Source organism: Heptranchias perlo, chromosome 21 (assembly GCF_035084215.1).
Source record: "Heptranchias perlo isolate sHepPer1 chromosome 21, sHepPer1.hap1, whole genome shotgun sequence".
NCBI lineage: Eukaryota > Metazoa > Chordata > Chondrichthyes > Hexanchiformes > Hexanchidae > Heptranchias > Heptranchias perlo.
The window spans coordinates 21,660,556-21,677,086 of record NC_090345.1 but is presented as its reverse complement, the minus strand read 5'-3'; the positions used below and the strand labels follow the sequence as shown (position 1 = coordinate 21,677,086).

The 16,531-nt window shown below is 43.0% G+C and overlaps 1 protein-coding gene across 2 annotated transcripts in view; it reads right to left on the bottom strand.

Annotated features, from left to right (window-relative positions):
• Positions 1–16,531, bottom strand: part of wdr11 (WD repeat domain 11) — a 101,537-nt gene that overhangs the window by 35,080 nt on the left and 49,926 nt on the right. For both annotated transcript variants that reach the window (XM_068002253.1, XM_068002254.1), the window contains exons 11-14: positions 15,326–15,410; positions 13,399–13,505; positions 3,371–3,446; positions 2,674–2,782 (exon numbers count right to left, since the gene is read on the bottom strand). In XM_068002253.1, coding sequence (XP_067858354.1) covers positions 2,674–2,782; positions 3,371–3,446; positions 13,399–13,505; positions 15,326–15,410 — 377 coding nt within the window. The remainder of the gene's footprint in view (positions 1–2,673; positions 2,783–3,370; positions 3,447–13,398; positions 13,506–15,325; positions 15,411–16,531) is intronic.

The following is a 16,531-nucleotide window of genomic DNA, read 5'->3' as shown; positions in this document are numbered from 1 at the left end:
TGTTTCATCAAATCAACACACACTCAATTTTCCTTGCAGCCTGTTGGGACTCTGGGCCTTTTCCTCTCTATCTGCCCTTCCACAGACTTCTACTTTGAATCTTATATATTTTAGAAAAAATGTGTTTCTAACTTTCAGGAGAAGACTATCAAAATGGGATAGGGAGTGCACTCTAAGAACTGATAATAGCAGCTGGGTTTGAACCCACAGCCCCAAATAGGTTTAAAGGCATAGGAACAGAAAACAGTGGCAATTCCTCAAAGAACACAAAACATCAACGCTGCTAGAGGTCTATCAATCGCTTACTGATGAATGAACAACACATGTCCTACTACTTGATGGTGAGCATCAACTGTCTTTGATCCCAATTCTGGAGCCTCCACATCCCCCCCCCCCCCCCACAATAGTTTCTAAAGCTTCCTTTGAAGCCATGTGAGAAGGCTTGTCAATCATATGTGAAAGAGCCACCTACTGTTCATGCTAGAGGGAATTTCTAGATGTGGTAAGCGACGTTGAGGAGGGGAATGCAGCTAATGTACGTTTCTGCATTTGACTCTGCAACCCTACCCCTCTTCCGTCACAGTCCACTTACAAGAAAAAAAAAGATAAAAATCAATTTTGCCAGCTTTTTACCTTCATCACATAAGTATTAAAGCATTTGAGCTTAGCTGCAAGTGCTTTGCTGCAAAGGATGCATCAGTCTAGTTCAAAGCTGAATACAATGTAACCTGTCCTTTTGCACACTGAGAAACACCATAGCAAGCCAAATAGTACATAATAACAGAAAATGCTGAAAATACAGAGATTGGTCAGAGAAGATAGGTTAACATCTTGAGTAGAGGCACCCTCAACAGAACTGTGAGTCTCCACGCAAATGTTAGCTCACTTTTTCTCTTTAGGATGCTGATAAATAAACCTGTGCATTTCCAGAACTTTCTATTTTTCTTTCTCTCTTGTATATGTAACACAACTGTTTAAAGTTTTCTATTAACCTCCTGGATTTAGCTATCTTTTTAATAGTCTGTCACTATTCTCTAGTGTTCCTGTGTTATTATGGTGACAGTTTCAGCTGTCACACAAGGTTGCTATCTAATTTCACTGTGGTGCAATGTGGGTTACTGCTCTAAGATAAGGTATTCTGAATTGTTTTGTGAAGAAATCTTTTTTCTAATTATTGACCACAAGTATGGATCCCAGGAGAACACTTTCATACAGGACCTCTCGTTGCCACTTTGTTATGGTTTCAGTGTGCCTTTCAAATTTGGATCAGCTGATGCTCATTTCCTTATCCTTATTTTAAATTGGGTCAATTCTTTGTTTTCAATTGCATTACATTGCTTTCAGCATTTTTCCAGTGATTTTTTGAGTGTTATTTTTCATTTTGAAAACTATTTGTTTAGAAGGGTGTCCCACTTTCCTTACTGCAGCAATTTTCATTTCCAATGTGGGTTGAATTGTTTAGCATGTTTTTTCTTCATTGTGAATTGTACTAAATCTCCTTAGGACTCAGTTCTTGTTTTCTGAGTGCGGCTCATTTTATCAAATGAATTCTATTTCTCATACGTGAAAGCCATTCTTGATCAGTCTTTCACGTCTTCTTCCTCTTCAGCCAGTTGGATTTACCACGTTTGTATTAAATATGTGGCCTGTTATTATGTCAGTGTCAAAGTGAACATAACTTCCTACCTAGCAACTTCTATGTACACTGCATCACAATCACACCTGTGGATAACGGTTTACACAGTCCTTGTGGTAAGTAACTGTTTTGCCATTCTCACAGGGAAAACAAAGGGGAAAATCCATAATAGACCAAGACAGTGTCAGAAAAGGGGCTACACCCATACATCAGAAATGATGTATGGGTGAAAAGACAATTTTCACTGAAAATCAATTTGAAGCTGGGCTTCTAAAACACTTAAGGTAGTACCAGGTTAAGACATTAAAATTCAACTAATGAAAACACAAAACAAATTCTCAACCAGTAACGCGTACAGGACAGAACCATTTTAAAGACCTTTCTCTTCTTGCTAATTTTCTCTGCCAATTTTCTTTCTCATCTACTCACCTGAAGATGGACGACTCCTTCCTGGGGTGTCAGTTGCACTCCAGTACCTCATCCAAGTGGCATTATCATACGTGAACATTGGCAGAGCATCTGGCAGGCTATTCAACTGCATGGAGCATCACAGGTGAGCCTAATGCTGTCTGCACCCAACAATCAAACACTTCCATCTGAGGTTGCTAGACAGCAATCACAAGCAGGAGTACATACTGATTTTCCTCTTCCTATCCTAGGAGTGCAATTGTTGTATCCTACTGCCGTCCCTGCTGAGATCAGCTAACTCAGGGCTGAACCTAGGACCTTCCTGGCCTGCATGATTTAATTACTCCCTTTGCTGTTTCTTAGCAATCAGAGCATGAATTTTGAAGTGTAAAAGATAAGAAAACTCTGGTAGCTAATCCTCAGGGGTAACATTAATTTGGAGTAAAAATCTTCCTAATTAAGTGCTCTGAGTTACAGCATGATCACCTCCTTAACGATAACTAGCTTACTGAAACTGTACCGTGTTTAGCAATTTTACATTAATTGAAATGTAATATATATACCCAACCATACAAGCAGCACAATTTACAAGAAAACTTTTATATTGCAAATGGAAATGGGGTCCATACCAAAGCTGTTACTGCAGGAAAGTTCTTTGTCATTTCACGAAGGAGAGTGCAAGTTCTAACATCCCACAGTTCCAAAGGTTTGTCTCTGAACACCACAACCAAGAACTGCCTAAATAAAACAAATACATCATCCTTTGGTCTGAATGATATTTTCAGCAAAGCATTTATCACATAAACTGTGACTTTTAGTGAATAAGTCACAGCACATAAAATCTTTGCATAAAGAGCTATTTAAGCATTTTGTAATTTGATAAAGTAACAGCCCATTTGCTTAATATTTATATAACCAAGGTAAGGAAACGTCTGCAAATGTCTGGTGCTCTGCCCTTCAGAGGTATCAGCCAGAAATCAATGACAATGTAAGTATCTAGCTACAAAAAGTGCAAACGTCAGTTCTTATTATAAGACTACATGCACAAGAAAGCATAAAGCACAAAATGAACATGCACTATGCTCACAAATTTACGTAATGTAATTAGCATGGTGTCTTTTAAATGATTCAGCTATCAATAGGATCAGCCAACAACATTTCCAAGGTTAAATACAACTGTTCATTCTACCTCTAAATATCTGATACAGTACTGTGAACAGAATAGCAGTGGAGGAAGTGAGCAATTTTTATTACTATAAAAACAGAAGGCGTGAAAGCTCAAGGTTAAATGGATAATAGAGCATTTTGGAACACAGCCATACTTACTTCAAATGGGACACTTTAATCATTTCTATTGGTGGTTCGTCATTGCCTCGTTCACCTCTAAATGCAATACTTCTTCCTAGGAAGCCGAGTTGTTTACAAAGAATCAGAAAACCAAACCCCATGGAATAGATGAAAACTAATGTAATTGACCTGCCAAATTGCCTACATCTCATTCTATTCCGTTACATGCTGTCTGCTGATCAACAAGTAACAGAATCAAAAGCATCTCAATGACTTGGTGGAATACCTCAGATTGGCATTATTTATGAAACTATAGCACAATTAATGTTTTTGAATGGCATCAATCAAATGACAACATCTCTGATGAGCTTTTTCGTTTCGTATTTCAAATACATGTCATTCCACATCATTCTTGATATATACATATATTTACACCATTGTACTCCCAATTTCTGATTATATTCTTGCACCAAGAAGTAATTAATAAGATAATAGCATTTCTACCAATAGATTTGATACACAAGCTCATTTATATACACAGAGTCACATTTTTAAAATTGTTCCTTGCACTTTAACTCATTAGGTCTCTTAATGTTGCCATCTGCTGCAATGCTTTTTCTATGTCAGATTTATATTATTGAATCGCTTCTATATTGTTGCCAGTGCTCTAGAATCCATCCCATTTACTGTGTGGGTAAATCCTACAGCACTGGCAGTAACACAAAAAACAACAGCTGTTGAAAGTCACAGTAACAACTTTGTGATTGTGGACTTCCAAAAGGTTAGAAGTTTCTAATCAAAGCTACCAAGTTAAAAAAAATACATTGCTACATGCTCAGAAATAAAAGCAGACTGTAAAACTAAAAAGGTAGCTATTTTAGTAGTTCACTGCTCCTCTGGAGTAGTGACCTCCTTCAGCTTAGTGTCACTACCAAGATCAAAGCCACTGCTGGCAGCTTCATTGTGAGGTAAATGCAACAAAGAGCATGGGCATATTTTTACCTAGAGCCGGAAACTCAACGGGTGGGTAGATAACCGCGTGGGAAACCCAGAAGTTGCGATTGCAACTAAATCGAAGGCACTTAATTTTGCTTCTGGGTTTCGCATCTCTAAGCTGCTCAGCAGGTGTACTGCGCACCCACATGATACGATCTGAAGTCCACTATTCAAAGGGCCAATGCAAAAATGGATTTTGGAGGAGAAAGGAGGAAGTGAAGCGAGGGATGCACATAGAGGAAAGGCAGCACCCAGGTTCTCGGATGTGTCACTTGAAGTATTGCTGGGTGCTGTGAGAAGCAGGAGGGAGATCATCTATCCAAGTGATGAGGAAGAAACCTGGTTCTGCCACCAAGGCGGCGTGGCTGGAGGTGGCAGAAGAAGTCAGCAGCAGGAGCACGGTGCCCAGGTCTTGGCTGCAGTGCAGGAAGCATTTTAGAGACCTAACAAGATCAGGAAAAGTGAGTATATTTGCTGATTCACCCACATCCTGTGTTGTGCAGCTCCACCTCACTCACTCTGTGTTGGCTCACCTACTCCATCACATCAGTCCTCTAGTTAAGTTTCAGTATCAACTATCCTTCACTTTCTATGCACTTCCTCACCTTCCCATTTATGCACCCACCACTGCCACTCACCCCAACCTGATGCAATGTGAGGCATTCATCCGATAGTCACCCTCTGATGCATCCGTTTCATAGTCAGCCTCACCCAAAATAATGCATTCGTCGGGTGAATACGGCACCTTCAGCCACTCACAGGTCTGCTCTTTCTCCCCTTATAGAAGACAGCGCAAAATGCAAGGGAGAGGACGAGGACTGGAGGTGGATCACCACAGATAGTCCAGCTCACAGATGCGGAGGAGACGGCCATGGAGATGAGTGGGACAGCTGCATCCCTATCCATCTGAGATGGAGAGGCTGGGAACCCGCAGATGCGTGGCGACAGAACTTTATCATCTTTCACACACATGATGACTTTATTTCATCAAAGACTGAACTCTGACAGATCTTAGAATGGTGATTGGCAAGATTGTCACTTTGCCCATGAATAATTAACATTGCTTTCTGTCATCTTCCAGGGACTTCATGGTCTCAAGAAGAATGTGGCGAGATGGAAGACATTGATTCCTCAAAGGACCTCATTCCTTCTAAGGGTGCACGGTCACAGGACATACAGCCATGCACCAGCGTAGATACTGGCACTTTGGTGGGTCCTGTTAAGCAGAGAGTTGGGTTGTCACCTGGTGATTCACAACTCAAGTGAGCATGAGCAGACACTGGTGGCAGGGGCAACTGCGGAGAGTCCACGTCAGGGGGCGCACTCCTCTCCAAGCTCTGCTCAGCTGGACACAGATGCTGAACCTCGGGGGCCATCGTTGAGGAGGAGAATGATTGAGGTACAGCTGCACCTTTGCGAGGTACTGGAAAATGTGCCACGCAGACTCTCCACAATAGCTGGGAGGACGGAGGAGTCCAACTCCAATACTAGTGGATTGTTATCGCAGGTATGTGCGAGAATGTCTGCAATGGAGAGAGCGGCCGCCTCCACCGAGCTTCAAGCACAGCTCTCAAATGAATCTATGGAGGCCATTACCATGGCCTTGCAGACTTTGGATGCCAATGTGTCTGCCGCCTTAAACAGGATGACAGATACCTTATCCGTGACCTTACAAGGCATCACTGTTATGGACCAAGCTGCTCTTCAGCAGAGTGGTGGATATGGCGTTGGGCCTGGGAGAGGGATAATGGCGAGAGGGGACATGGAAGTGGGGGACTCAACTCAAAGTGCTCCCACTTCTCACCTGTTGCTGCTGCATCCCAATCTGCAGTGCTGCTTCCTCTCCAGATGGCCCGTGTCTGCCCCTACACAGATACAGATGGAGCACACTTTGGCGGAGCCTTCACGGGCTCCAAACCCAGAGGTCGTAGGTCAAGAGCAACTCAGCAGTCAGAGCAGGGATCTGAGCAACCTTCCACTACCTCTGCTGAAGCCACAGGGGATGCACCACGTAGAAGTGGTAGAAAGTGCAAGTTAAAGCAATTGTAGTTCACCAAGGGTATGCAGAAGGGTGTTTGAAGAATTGTTCATTATCCTTTTTTTTATATTGGTTCATTACATTTATTAATTATCACCACTACCACATCTTGCCCATTATTGAGTCCAGAGTGTCAAGTCACCCTTTCATTTGCTTAATCATAAATGCCAATACATGACGATACAATTGGGCGAATGTGCAATGGGTGTATGCGTGGTTAAAGGACTGTTTTGTACAAAGGGAGGGGTGGCGTGGTGGTGGTTGTGACAGGCAGGTATCTCAATTTCTATATTTTTCAACTCTCATTATGAGAGCCTGAGAGATATGAGGGCATCCCTGGCAGAAATGTGTGTGGATGGTCTAGTGATGGGTGCCCCATCTTCATTTTCCTCATCATCCTCTTCTTCATCGTTGCCGCCAGCAGAGGATGCTTGATGAGTGCCTTTGTCCTCCTCCAGCTGTAACCCTCTCTGCTGCACTGTGATGTGCAGGACGCAGTACACCACGATTATTCTAGACATCCTCACTGGCGAGTACTGAAGGGATCCTCCAGACCCATCCAGGCACCTGAAGCACATCTTCAACATGTCTATAGCTTGCTCAATGACAAACCGGGTGGTTGTGTGGCTCTGGTTGTATCGCTGTTGCGCCTCCTTGGAGGATTCCTCATGAGCCACATTTGCAAGGGTATCCCTTGTCTCCGACGAGCAAGCCATTAAGTCTGTCTCCTGTCTGGAAGTGATACAGTATGTTGGACTCGTGCAAAATGAAGGAATCATGACAGCTGCCAGGGAATCTGGTGCACACCTGTAGAGATCTCTTCCTGTGGTCACACACCAACTGTACATTGATTGAGTGAAACCCCTTTCGGCTTATGAAGACTCCTGGCTCCTGTGGTAGTCCTCGTATTGCCATGTGTGTGCAATTGATTACACCCTGCACCCGTGGGAAGCAAGCCAGAGGAGCAAAACCCACTGCCCGCTCATTCTGGCTGATGTCCTCGCGGGGGAAGTTCACGTAATCAGATGCCCTGGCAAACAACCCATCCGTCACCTGCCTTATACACTTATGTGCAGACAATTGAGACACCCTGGAGATGTCACCGGTAGCACCCTGGAAGGACCTAGAGGCGAAGAAATTGAGGGCTGGCATTACTTTTAATGAATGGGCAATGCGTGTCCACCAGGTCCAGTGGGGAGCAGCACTTCCTCAAGGAGGCTGCAGATGTCTGCGACCAGCTGCCGACTCAATCTGAGCGTGCATAGGCGCTGCTCCTCAGGAAAGGTCCAGGAAGCTCAATCTCTGCCTGTATACTCTCTCGAGTGGGTAGTGCCTCCTGCGACCTCGGCCCCCTCTGCTGTTCTCCAGGTCCTTGTTGCGCACCTCTGTCTTGTGCATCAGCAGATCCCAACACAGCACGGCATGGCTGTTCATTTTCCTCCTCCTCAGATGCCCTCTCAAATACATCCACTGCGCCCTTCTCATTCCAGTGATGGAATACTCTCCACTTGCCTGGATGAGTGCAGCTCCAACAACACTCAAGAAGCTTGACACCATCCAGGACAAAGCAGCCCGCCTGATTGGCACCCCATCCACCACCCTAAACATTCACTCCCTTCACCACTGGCGCACTGTGGCTGCAGTGTGTACTATCCACAGGATGCACTGCAGCAACTCGCCAAGGCTTCTTCCACAGCACCTCCCAAACCCGCAACCTCTACCACCTAGAAGGACAAGGGCAGCAGGCACATAGGAACAACACCACCTGCACGTTCCCCTCCAAGTCACACCATCCCGACTTGGAAATATATTGCCGTTCCTTCATCGTCGCTGGGTCAAAATCCTGGAACTCCTTCCTAACAGCACTGTGGGAGAACCTTCACCACACGGACTGCAGCAGTTCAAGGCGGCGGCTCACCACCACCTTCTCAAGGGCAATTAGGGATGGGCAATAAATGCTGGCCTCGGCAGCGACGCTCACATCCCATGAACGAATTTTTAAAAATCCTGATTTTGTCAGTTTGAGGCTCCACAGTCTTCATAAAGCTGTCTCAACAAAGAACACAGAGTCTCAACACAAGGAGAACTCTCAGCCAAACATTGTCCTGAGAGAAATGAGAGACCAGCTGCAATGCTTAAGTTTTTATTGAGATGTGTCACCCACCGTTTAAAAAGGCCAAATCAACTTCTGCATGAATCTCACCTCTGTTTCACTGGTGAGATTGAGAAACCGTGGGGCACTCATGCAGGTGAAATTAAATTCATTTTAGACTTAGAATCCACAAAAAAATTAAGTGCCTCAACTATTTCAATGGGGTAAATTGCCCCTTTAACAATCTGCCCGCTGGCATTAAATGGGAACGGACTGCCGGGTTTCGGATGTGTACGCATCCAAACGTGCCTGGGATAAACCGGAATTGGGCACATTGGAGCCGGGTTGCGGTCCCGCTTCAAAATGCTGCTTTTTTAACCTCCCACCTGCCTTCAACCCACCCGTTCTTTGGGGTTAAAATTACCCAAGTGTCACCATCAGTGTTCAAAGTTAGTTATAATGAATTAATATTAATACTTTTCGGCCTATTTCAAAAGGTTTCTTTTTTAAAAAAATAGTCTGGGCAAATTGCTGTACACAACAGTGCAGGACACCCAAGTCAGTGGAAACACAGTCATGCTTCAGTTATGTTAAGGGATTGGAGTATGTTTTAATTTAGACCCCTATTGACCTTCAAACATGGCTGTTTCCGGACCATTTCCAGCACCAATCTTATTTTTGGTTTATGAATTCACTTTTTATTTGCTAAAGTTTGAATTGAGAGAAATAAAAACTTATATTTTGTGATTAACAGTTTTGGTGCAAGGACAATTCAACGGTACATTGGGATTTTTGGCACAGATGTGCATACGGTGGAAAGTGCACTTCTTGAAGATTGGAACAATTTGCAGATGGCTCCTAGGATCCACCTGGTTTTGAAGAGACATCAGAGATCCTATCCAAGTACAGTGGCGATCTTGCAGGATTGTTTGTGATCAAGATTCGGGAACTGTGCCCCTGGATTGGAAAATTGCAAATGTCACTCCATTAAAGACAGGACAGAGGGAGAAACCAGGAAACTACAGACCTGATAGTTTAATGTCAGTTGTAGGGAAGTTACTGGAATCTATCATTAGGAACAGAGTGACTGAACATTTGAACAAGTACGAGCTGAAAGAGAGTCAGCATGGATTTGAGTCGGTCACTAACAAGGAGGACAGAGGAGTGCCTATGAATGTTGTCTATATGGACGACTGGATGCTGTTTAGTAAGGTTCCGCACAAGAGATTACTAACAAAAATGAGAGCATATTAGAAGTAAACGTAGGACAGGGGTTGAAAATTGGCTGGGAGGTAAGACAGAGAGTAGGGTTAAAGGGACTGTACTCTGATTGGTGGAATGTTAGAAGTGGTGTTCCCCACAGATCTGCACTGGGGCCTCAGCTCTTCACCAAATATATTAGTGACTTGAGGAATAAAGAGTTATACAGTATATCTAAGTTTGCAGATGACACTAATTTAATAGGAACAGCAAGTTGTGTAGATGGGAGCAGGAAGTTACAAAGGGACATAGACAGATTAAGTGATTGGGCAAAACTGTGGCAGATGGAGTTTAACGTGGCGAAGTGCAAGGTCATCCACTTTGGATCACAGAAAGACAAATGGGAATATTTTCTAGATGGCGAGAGACTAGAAACTGTGGAGGAGCAAAGTGATGAGGGTGTCTAGGTACATAAACTACTAAAAGATAGTGAACAGGTACAAAAAGTAATTAAGACTAATGGAACGTTGGCCTTTATTTTATGGGGGTTGGAATACAAATGTTGTGCTTCAGTTATATACAGCTTTGATCAGACCTCATCTGGAATATTGTGTTCAGTCCTGGGAACCGCACCTGAGTAAAGATATATTGGTCTTGGAGGGGGTACAGCGCAGATTTGCCAAAATGATACCGGGGCTTAAAGGGTTAAATTATGAGGCCAGGTCGCATAAAATGGGGTGTGTTCCCTTGAGTTTAGACGGTTGAGGGGTGATCTAATTGAGGTGTTTAAAATCACAAAAGGATTCAATAGAGTAGATACAGAGAAGTTATTTCCTCTGGTGGGGGAATCTAGAAGGGGGAACAATCTTAAAATTAAAGCTAGGCCATTTAGGAGTGAAATCATGAAGCACTTTTTCACATAAAGGGTAGTGGAAATGTAGAATTCTCTCCCCTAAAAGGTTGTGGATGCTGGGTCAATTGAAATTTCAAGACTGAGATCGACAGATTTTTATTATGCAAGGGTATCAAGGGATATGGATAAACGGTGGGTAAATGGAATTGAGATACAGATCAGCCACGATCTAATTGAATGGTGGTACAGGCTCGAGAGGCTGAATGGCCTACTCCTGTTCCTATGTTCATTGCCCTTTGCATGGTTTTGGGAAGAGAACCATTTTTCTACATAACCTGTTTGTTCATCCAATGCTGGTCTAATCTTCCATTCTTCAAGGATCTGGGTGCATGTGAAAGTGCTTGCTTCATGTAGGCCTCCATGAATAGTTTGCAGACTGGTTGGTACTTACCAAGTTCCATGCAGATTGTGCATTAACCATTCCAACTGAACAAAGTCCCACAAGTTTGTTGTGGGGACCATTATGCTTTAACACAATGTGGAAATACAACTTCCCTGTGTACTATGGAATGAGGGCGAATAAATGTGTTCTCAAGTGGGTGCACTCCACAGGCCTGAGCTTGGGTCCACAGGGTTTGTGAGGCCAGTCATGGCCTTTGTGCCCAACCCCCACTCTGACTGCCATCCAAAAACAGCTGAATACAGGGCATGACCAGAACGTGCATCAAATTTTGCATAGCAAAAATGTGGCAAAATACTATAATTTGAAGAAAAATTAGCATCAACATAATTAAACAGAAGAGTTCTCATGAATACCCAATTTATGCCAATGAACCACTTGATCAGCATAACCTTTTCAGAAATGTAACTTTTGAACAAAAGACAATCTTTTCTGGAAATATGAAAGAATGGTTTACAAGTTGAAAAAACTCTCATTTTCAAACCAAAATCACAAAAATTCATTAAGTAATGATAGCTCTGTAAATCTGGAAGCATCTTCTAGACATGAAACTCACTGATGGTACAATGCAACAAAGCTTAATAAATTTCTATTATATTAACCTACTGAAATATCTAAAGAACATATTTCATGGATACAGAAGTTAAGATATTTTCTTATATACTCCAGATTTATTCAAATGTATTAGGATTGACATTTTCTTTTATCTCTTCAGGGCATTGCTGCACATTAACCATTATGAGAACTCACTATTAAAATGATCAATATTAGAGTGAAAGAAATTATACTCCTCTGCCTGAAAAATATAAGCCTATGCTGTGACAGTCTGCTTTTTTCTGTAATATAAATTTTCCAGTAAGGGTAAAAGATGCAAAATAGAAAATTTTCAGCATCTCTCCAACTCTATAGGTAATATGTAATAGCAAAATTGGCTGGAATTCAATACAACTTGATCAAAGAAAGATTTCTTGGATCTAGTTGCAGTCATCATTCTTTGAATGTATAAGTCAATCTCCCTTGAAATTTCACATGGGGAGTTAAGAACCAGTGAAATATTCAGGACAAACAAAATTGAAGGCTGGGGTGATAATTGGAACCAGGCAGATGGGGAGAGGGAGGGGAAGTGGAGGGTAATAGGGAGGGCAGGAGGGGGAAGAGTAGGAAGAGAGGAGAAAAGGAGGGACAGAGGAGAAAAGAAGAGTGGAGGAACAGAGGTGAGGGGGGGGGGTGAGGGGGGGGGGGTGAGGGGGGGGGGTGAGGGGGGGGGGTGAGGGGGGGGGGTGAGGGGGGGGGGTGAGGGGGGGGGGTGAGGGGGGGGGTGAGGGGGGGGGTGGTGAGGGGGGGGGTGGTGAGGGGGGGGGTGGTGAGGGGGGGGGGTGGTGAGGGGGGGGTGGTGAGGGGGGGGTGGTGAGGGGGGGGTGGTGAGGGGGGGGTGGTGAGGGGGGGGGTGGTGAGGGGGGGGGGTGGTGAGGGGGGGGGGTGGTGAGGGGGGGGGGTGGTGAGGGGGGGGTGGTGAGGGGGGGGGTGGTGAGGGGGGGGTGGTGAGGGGGGGGTGGTGAGGGGGGGGGTGGTGAGGGGGGGGGTGGTGAGGGGGGGGTGGTGAGGGGGGGGGTGGTGAGGGGGGGGGTGGTGAGGGGGGGGGTGGTGAGGGGGGGGGTGGTGAGGGGGGGGGGGGTGAGGGGGGGGTGGTGAGGGGGGGGGGTGGTGAGGGGGGGGGGTGGTGAGGGGGGGGGGTGGTGAGGGGGGGGTGAGGGGGGAGGGGGAGGCAGAGAGGAGGGAAGGGGGTAAGGGTGAGGGGGCAGGGGTAGGAGTGAGGGGGAAGGTAGATGAGGTGGAGGCACCATTAATGGGGCAGGGGGACAGGAGGAGGGGACTGGGCAGAAAACTGCCTAAATATCCTAACGGCCCATATATAAACCAAGGAATCAAGGATATATAAGCCCAGTGGGAACAGCTACCACATATGTCCTGATGTAGCTGGATTTAAGCTCAGTCCACTAGTAATCCCCTCTGACTCTTTCTAGCAGACGTCAGGCTCCGACTAGGAACAAGATGACTGTGAACTCTCTTCACTATGGGGGGTTGCATGAAAAGAGAGACAGAACTCAGAGTAAATTCAAATTACTTCAGGAGGAACTTGTACCAACCTTTCCACAAGTTCACAACACTTGAGGGATGATTAAGAGCAATGTCATTAAAAAATTTGGACAGCTTAGTTTGCAATTAAAAGGAACTGATCATATAACGTCACATTAAGCAACGGCATTTCTAAATCAAGATTCTTCAATTTTGTTTAATTTTGTACTTTTTCTTCAAAGAACCACTAAGTTTGTCAAGCCTATGAATAATTCAAATAAGTAATTGTTCATTCATCATCAAATTTCAGTTGTGCATAATATCAGTAAATAGCATATTCTGTTCTCCTGACCTGTTGGGAGATCAACCAGCTGTAGTTCGTTCCGCACTAATCCCAGGTTGTTTGGTGTTGAGGTGGCAAAAGAAAGAAAACTGGGCAGGCTCACCCACTCAATGCCCCTAAACGAGGTCCAAAAACAAAGATTTTTTTAAAAATAAACTGCTAACTTGTACTTAATCTCAATTCTTATCAGAAAGCAACCTTAGAAACACATTAATGAGCTCAGCTGCACTGAAGATACTGGGGTTAGCAACTCATTGCATTAACCTGCATTTACAACTCCCATTGTATGGCAGTTACAGCACTTTTTGAGGTAACTGCTGCATAATAGAGTCACAGCAACCAGCAAATTTTATTTTAGTACTATGGCCCAAAAGCGGGTTACACATATATTTTACAACTATCATGGGAGTTATGTCTTCATCACTCTGCTCAGTCCCACACAGCCAACCTCATAATTCTATGACCTACATTACAAGCAATTACTGCCTAAATTGCCTTTTCTGGTCTTATATCAAGAACTGTGTGTCCATTTCCTCTGATATACAACCTATTTTAAATAGTGTGAAAGTAGAAGAAGTTTAGACTGAACTAGTTCAACACTGTTAGAATCATAATTAATTTCATGCAGTAAATTAAAACCTGCCTGTCTAACACTGTATATGTCTGTTCCACTGTAGGGAGCTAGCAATGTTGCTGATTGGTTCATTGTAAGCAGCTGCTACCACAGACTAATCAGATTGTAACAATACTCTATATTAATCACTTGATTCCACTGACCAATTAGAAGGCTGTGACTTTTTTTTTAATTTTCAATTTTTAGCAATTAAAAAAAATTATTTCTAGCATTCTTGTTTAAAATAATCTCTCCACGTGCCTGTGTGAAAGCGGCAGAGAGAGAAACTGGGTGAGTGCAAAAGAGAGAGAGAAAAGTACAAAAAAGAGAAAGAAACCTAATTAAAAATTGTTGAGATAACAAGGAGAGGAACCAAACATCTGTCAATCTACAAAAATTTGGAACAATAATTAACCTTTAACTGACCATTACGTTTCCCCAAAAGGAGTACCTGAGCAGTAGTCTTAAGGAATAGGCCAGGTTAGCAGCTCCAGACCCCTAACTGTTGATAAGCAATGCCACAGAAGATCAGCTGATCCATTTTAAATTTACTTTTCACTGATTTAATTTTATGTCCTCTTGTCCCTCTGGCCCGACAATTTAAATTAATAATCTGCATTCACCTAATCTATGTCATATAATACTTTATAATCCTTGATGAGGTTCCCACATGTGCGCACCCCCGAGATAACTATCCCGTTTATTTTCCCTATTTTAGGCAAAAACCTATTTTCTGGTTGCTGCCGCACCATGGTGGCACAACTGAAATGATTAAGGAAGGAGACTGGGTAACTCAGAACAAGTCAACCTGAACAGAGATCTTCCTGGTTTGTATGGCTTTGTGTCACATAAGGCAATGCATTTATTAACTAAGCCACCAGTGGATGATGCAAACAATCTTAAATAAGTCTTGGGCTATTTACATTAGTGCAAATCCACATGGATGTGGTTAGTAACTATAGGAAACTTCTCCATTAAGAAATGTCAAAGACATCAACTTCAGCCATGCTGTCACTGTAATTACATATGCAAAAGCTGGTTTGAGAATGGAAAACAGCTGCTGCTACATTCCCTCTGATGGCATTTCAATGCTCCACTTTTTTGTAGCAGGGCATGTGACTAGACAGATATTTACTGAAAATGTTATTAAAGTGGGATAATGCTGAAACTCTAAAGGAAAAATACAGGGTCACCTTTTAAAATAGGAGTCAATTTAACATTCTTTATGCTAATCCTGATAAATCTGTGTCTAACACACAGCTCATTCATACTGAAGCCAATGACATCTTAAGTGTATTTTTTTCTACACTGTGAAAATCTTACTTGACTTCGCAGGAATGAATACTTAATTCCTTGTGCAACAATCCGCTAGTAAGATGATAAACCAACACAGATCCGTTGCTAGTACCTGAAATACATATTGATTAAACAGTTTTTATACTTCTAGAAATTAAATAAATAGTCTCATTGATATTGTTTTTAAGTAAAAATTCTGTTGTCAATTAATTGATCAGAGACAAAAGATCAACTCTTGGTTATAATCATATCCGTGAACATTTTTCATGTACAAATCCATTCAATTCAATGCAGTGTAAACTACTGTGGTTAAGATCAATTCTGCAAGATCAGAAATGCTAAGTCATTGGATCTTCTTGATGGCTCAGCAAGCTTATCCAGTGAGAGCCAGATGAGCCATACCATATCAAACCTGGGACCTTCTAAGCCAAAAAGGTACCATTTGATCTCCAGAATCTGCTACGTTAATAGGGTGTTACAATTGACTTCAGTCCTCCTGGTTAGGGAAGCGAAGAAAGAGAGTCAGAATTCCTGCTACTGATTGCTATCCAGCAACCCCTGCCAGAAGTCTGTATGTGCGGGCATTGGGTGGGAACAGGATCGGGATTGGTGTGATGATCCTCACGGTCCAATAGCTTGCCAATATTCATCAAGATCCACACATGAATAATGGTCTAAGGAGAGGTACCACAGGGTGACCAGTGCTAGAGAACTGCAACCAACAATCAGTCCATGCCTTAAAAAGGGAGAAAAGGCAGGGAAGGGGGAGAAAGGAAATTTGACGGGGAAAAAATGAAGCATAATTCTAGCATCAGGGTAAAGATATAAGGATTAATTACTATACAATGTAAATCTAATCAACTTAAATTGCAACTATCACTTTGACTGTATTTTTATTAGTTTGAGCTGTACAATGTGCACATGTAACATATAATTTGAACATGCATTTTAAAACAAAATTATACAAAACGTACATTTTCAAAATAGCACATTTTTCAAAGATGTGTCCTTAATCATCACATTTTGTAACTATTAGTTTCTGTTCTTGAAAGAAAGAATTGATCTTTGCTATATTTGAAACATAATTTTGCTCTACATACTATACGCAAAGTATTATTCTTCCTAAAATTAAACCAGAAACATTTCAAATGTTAGCAATAATCATACACTAAGATGCTCATTCCTGGTCATAGTAGAGCATTGGGGAGACAGATGTGGGGATTGTGGCTATTG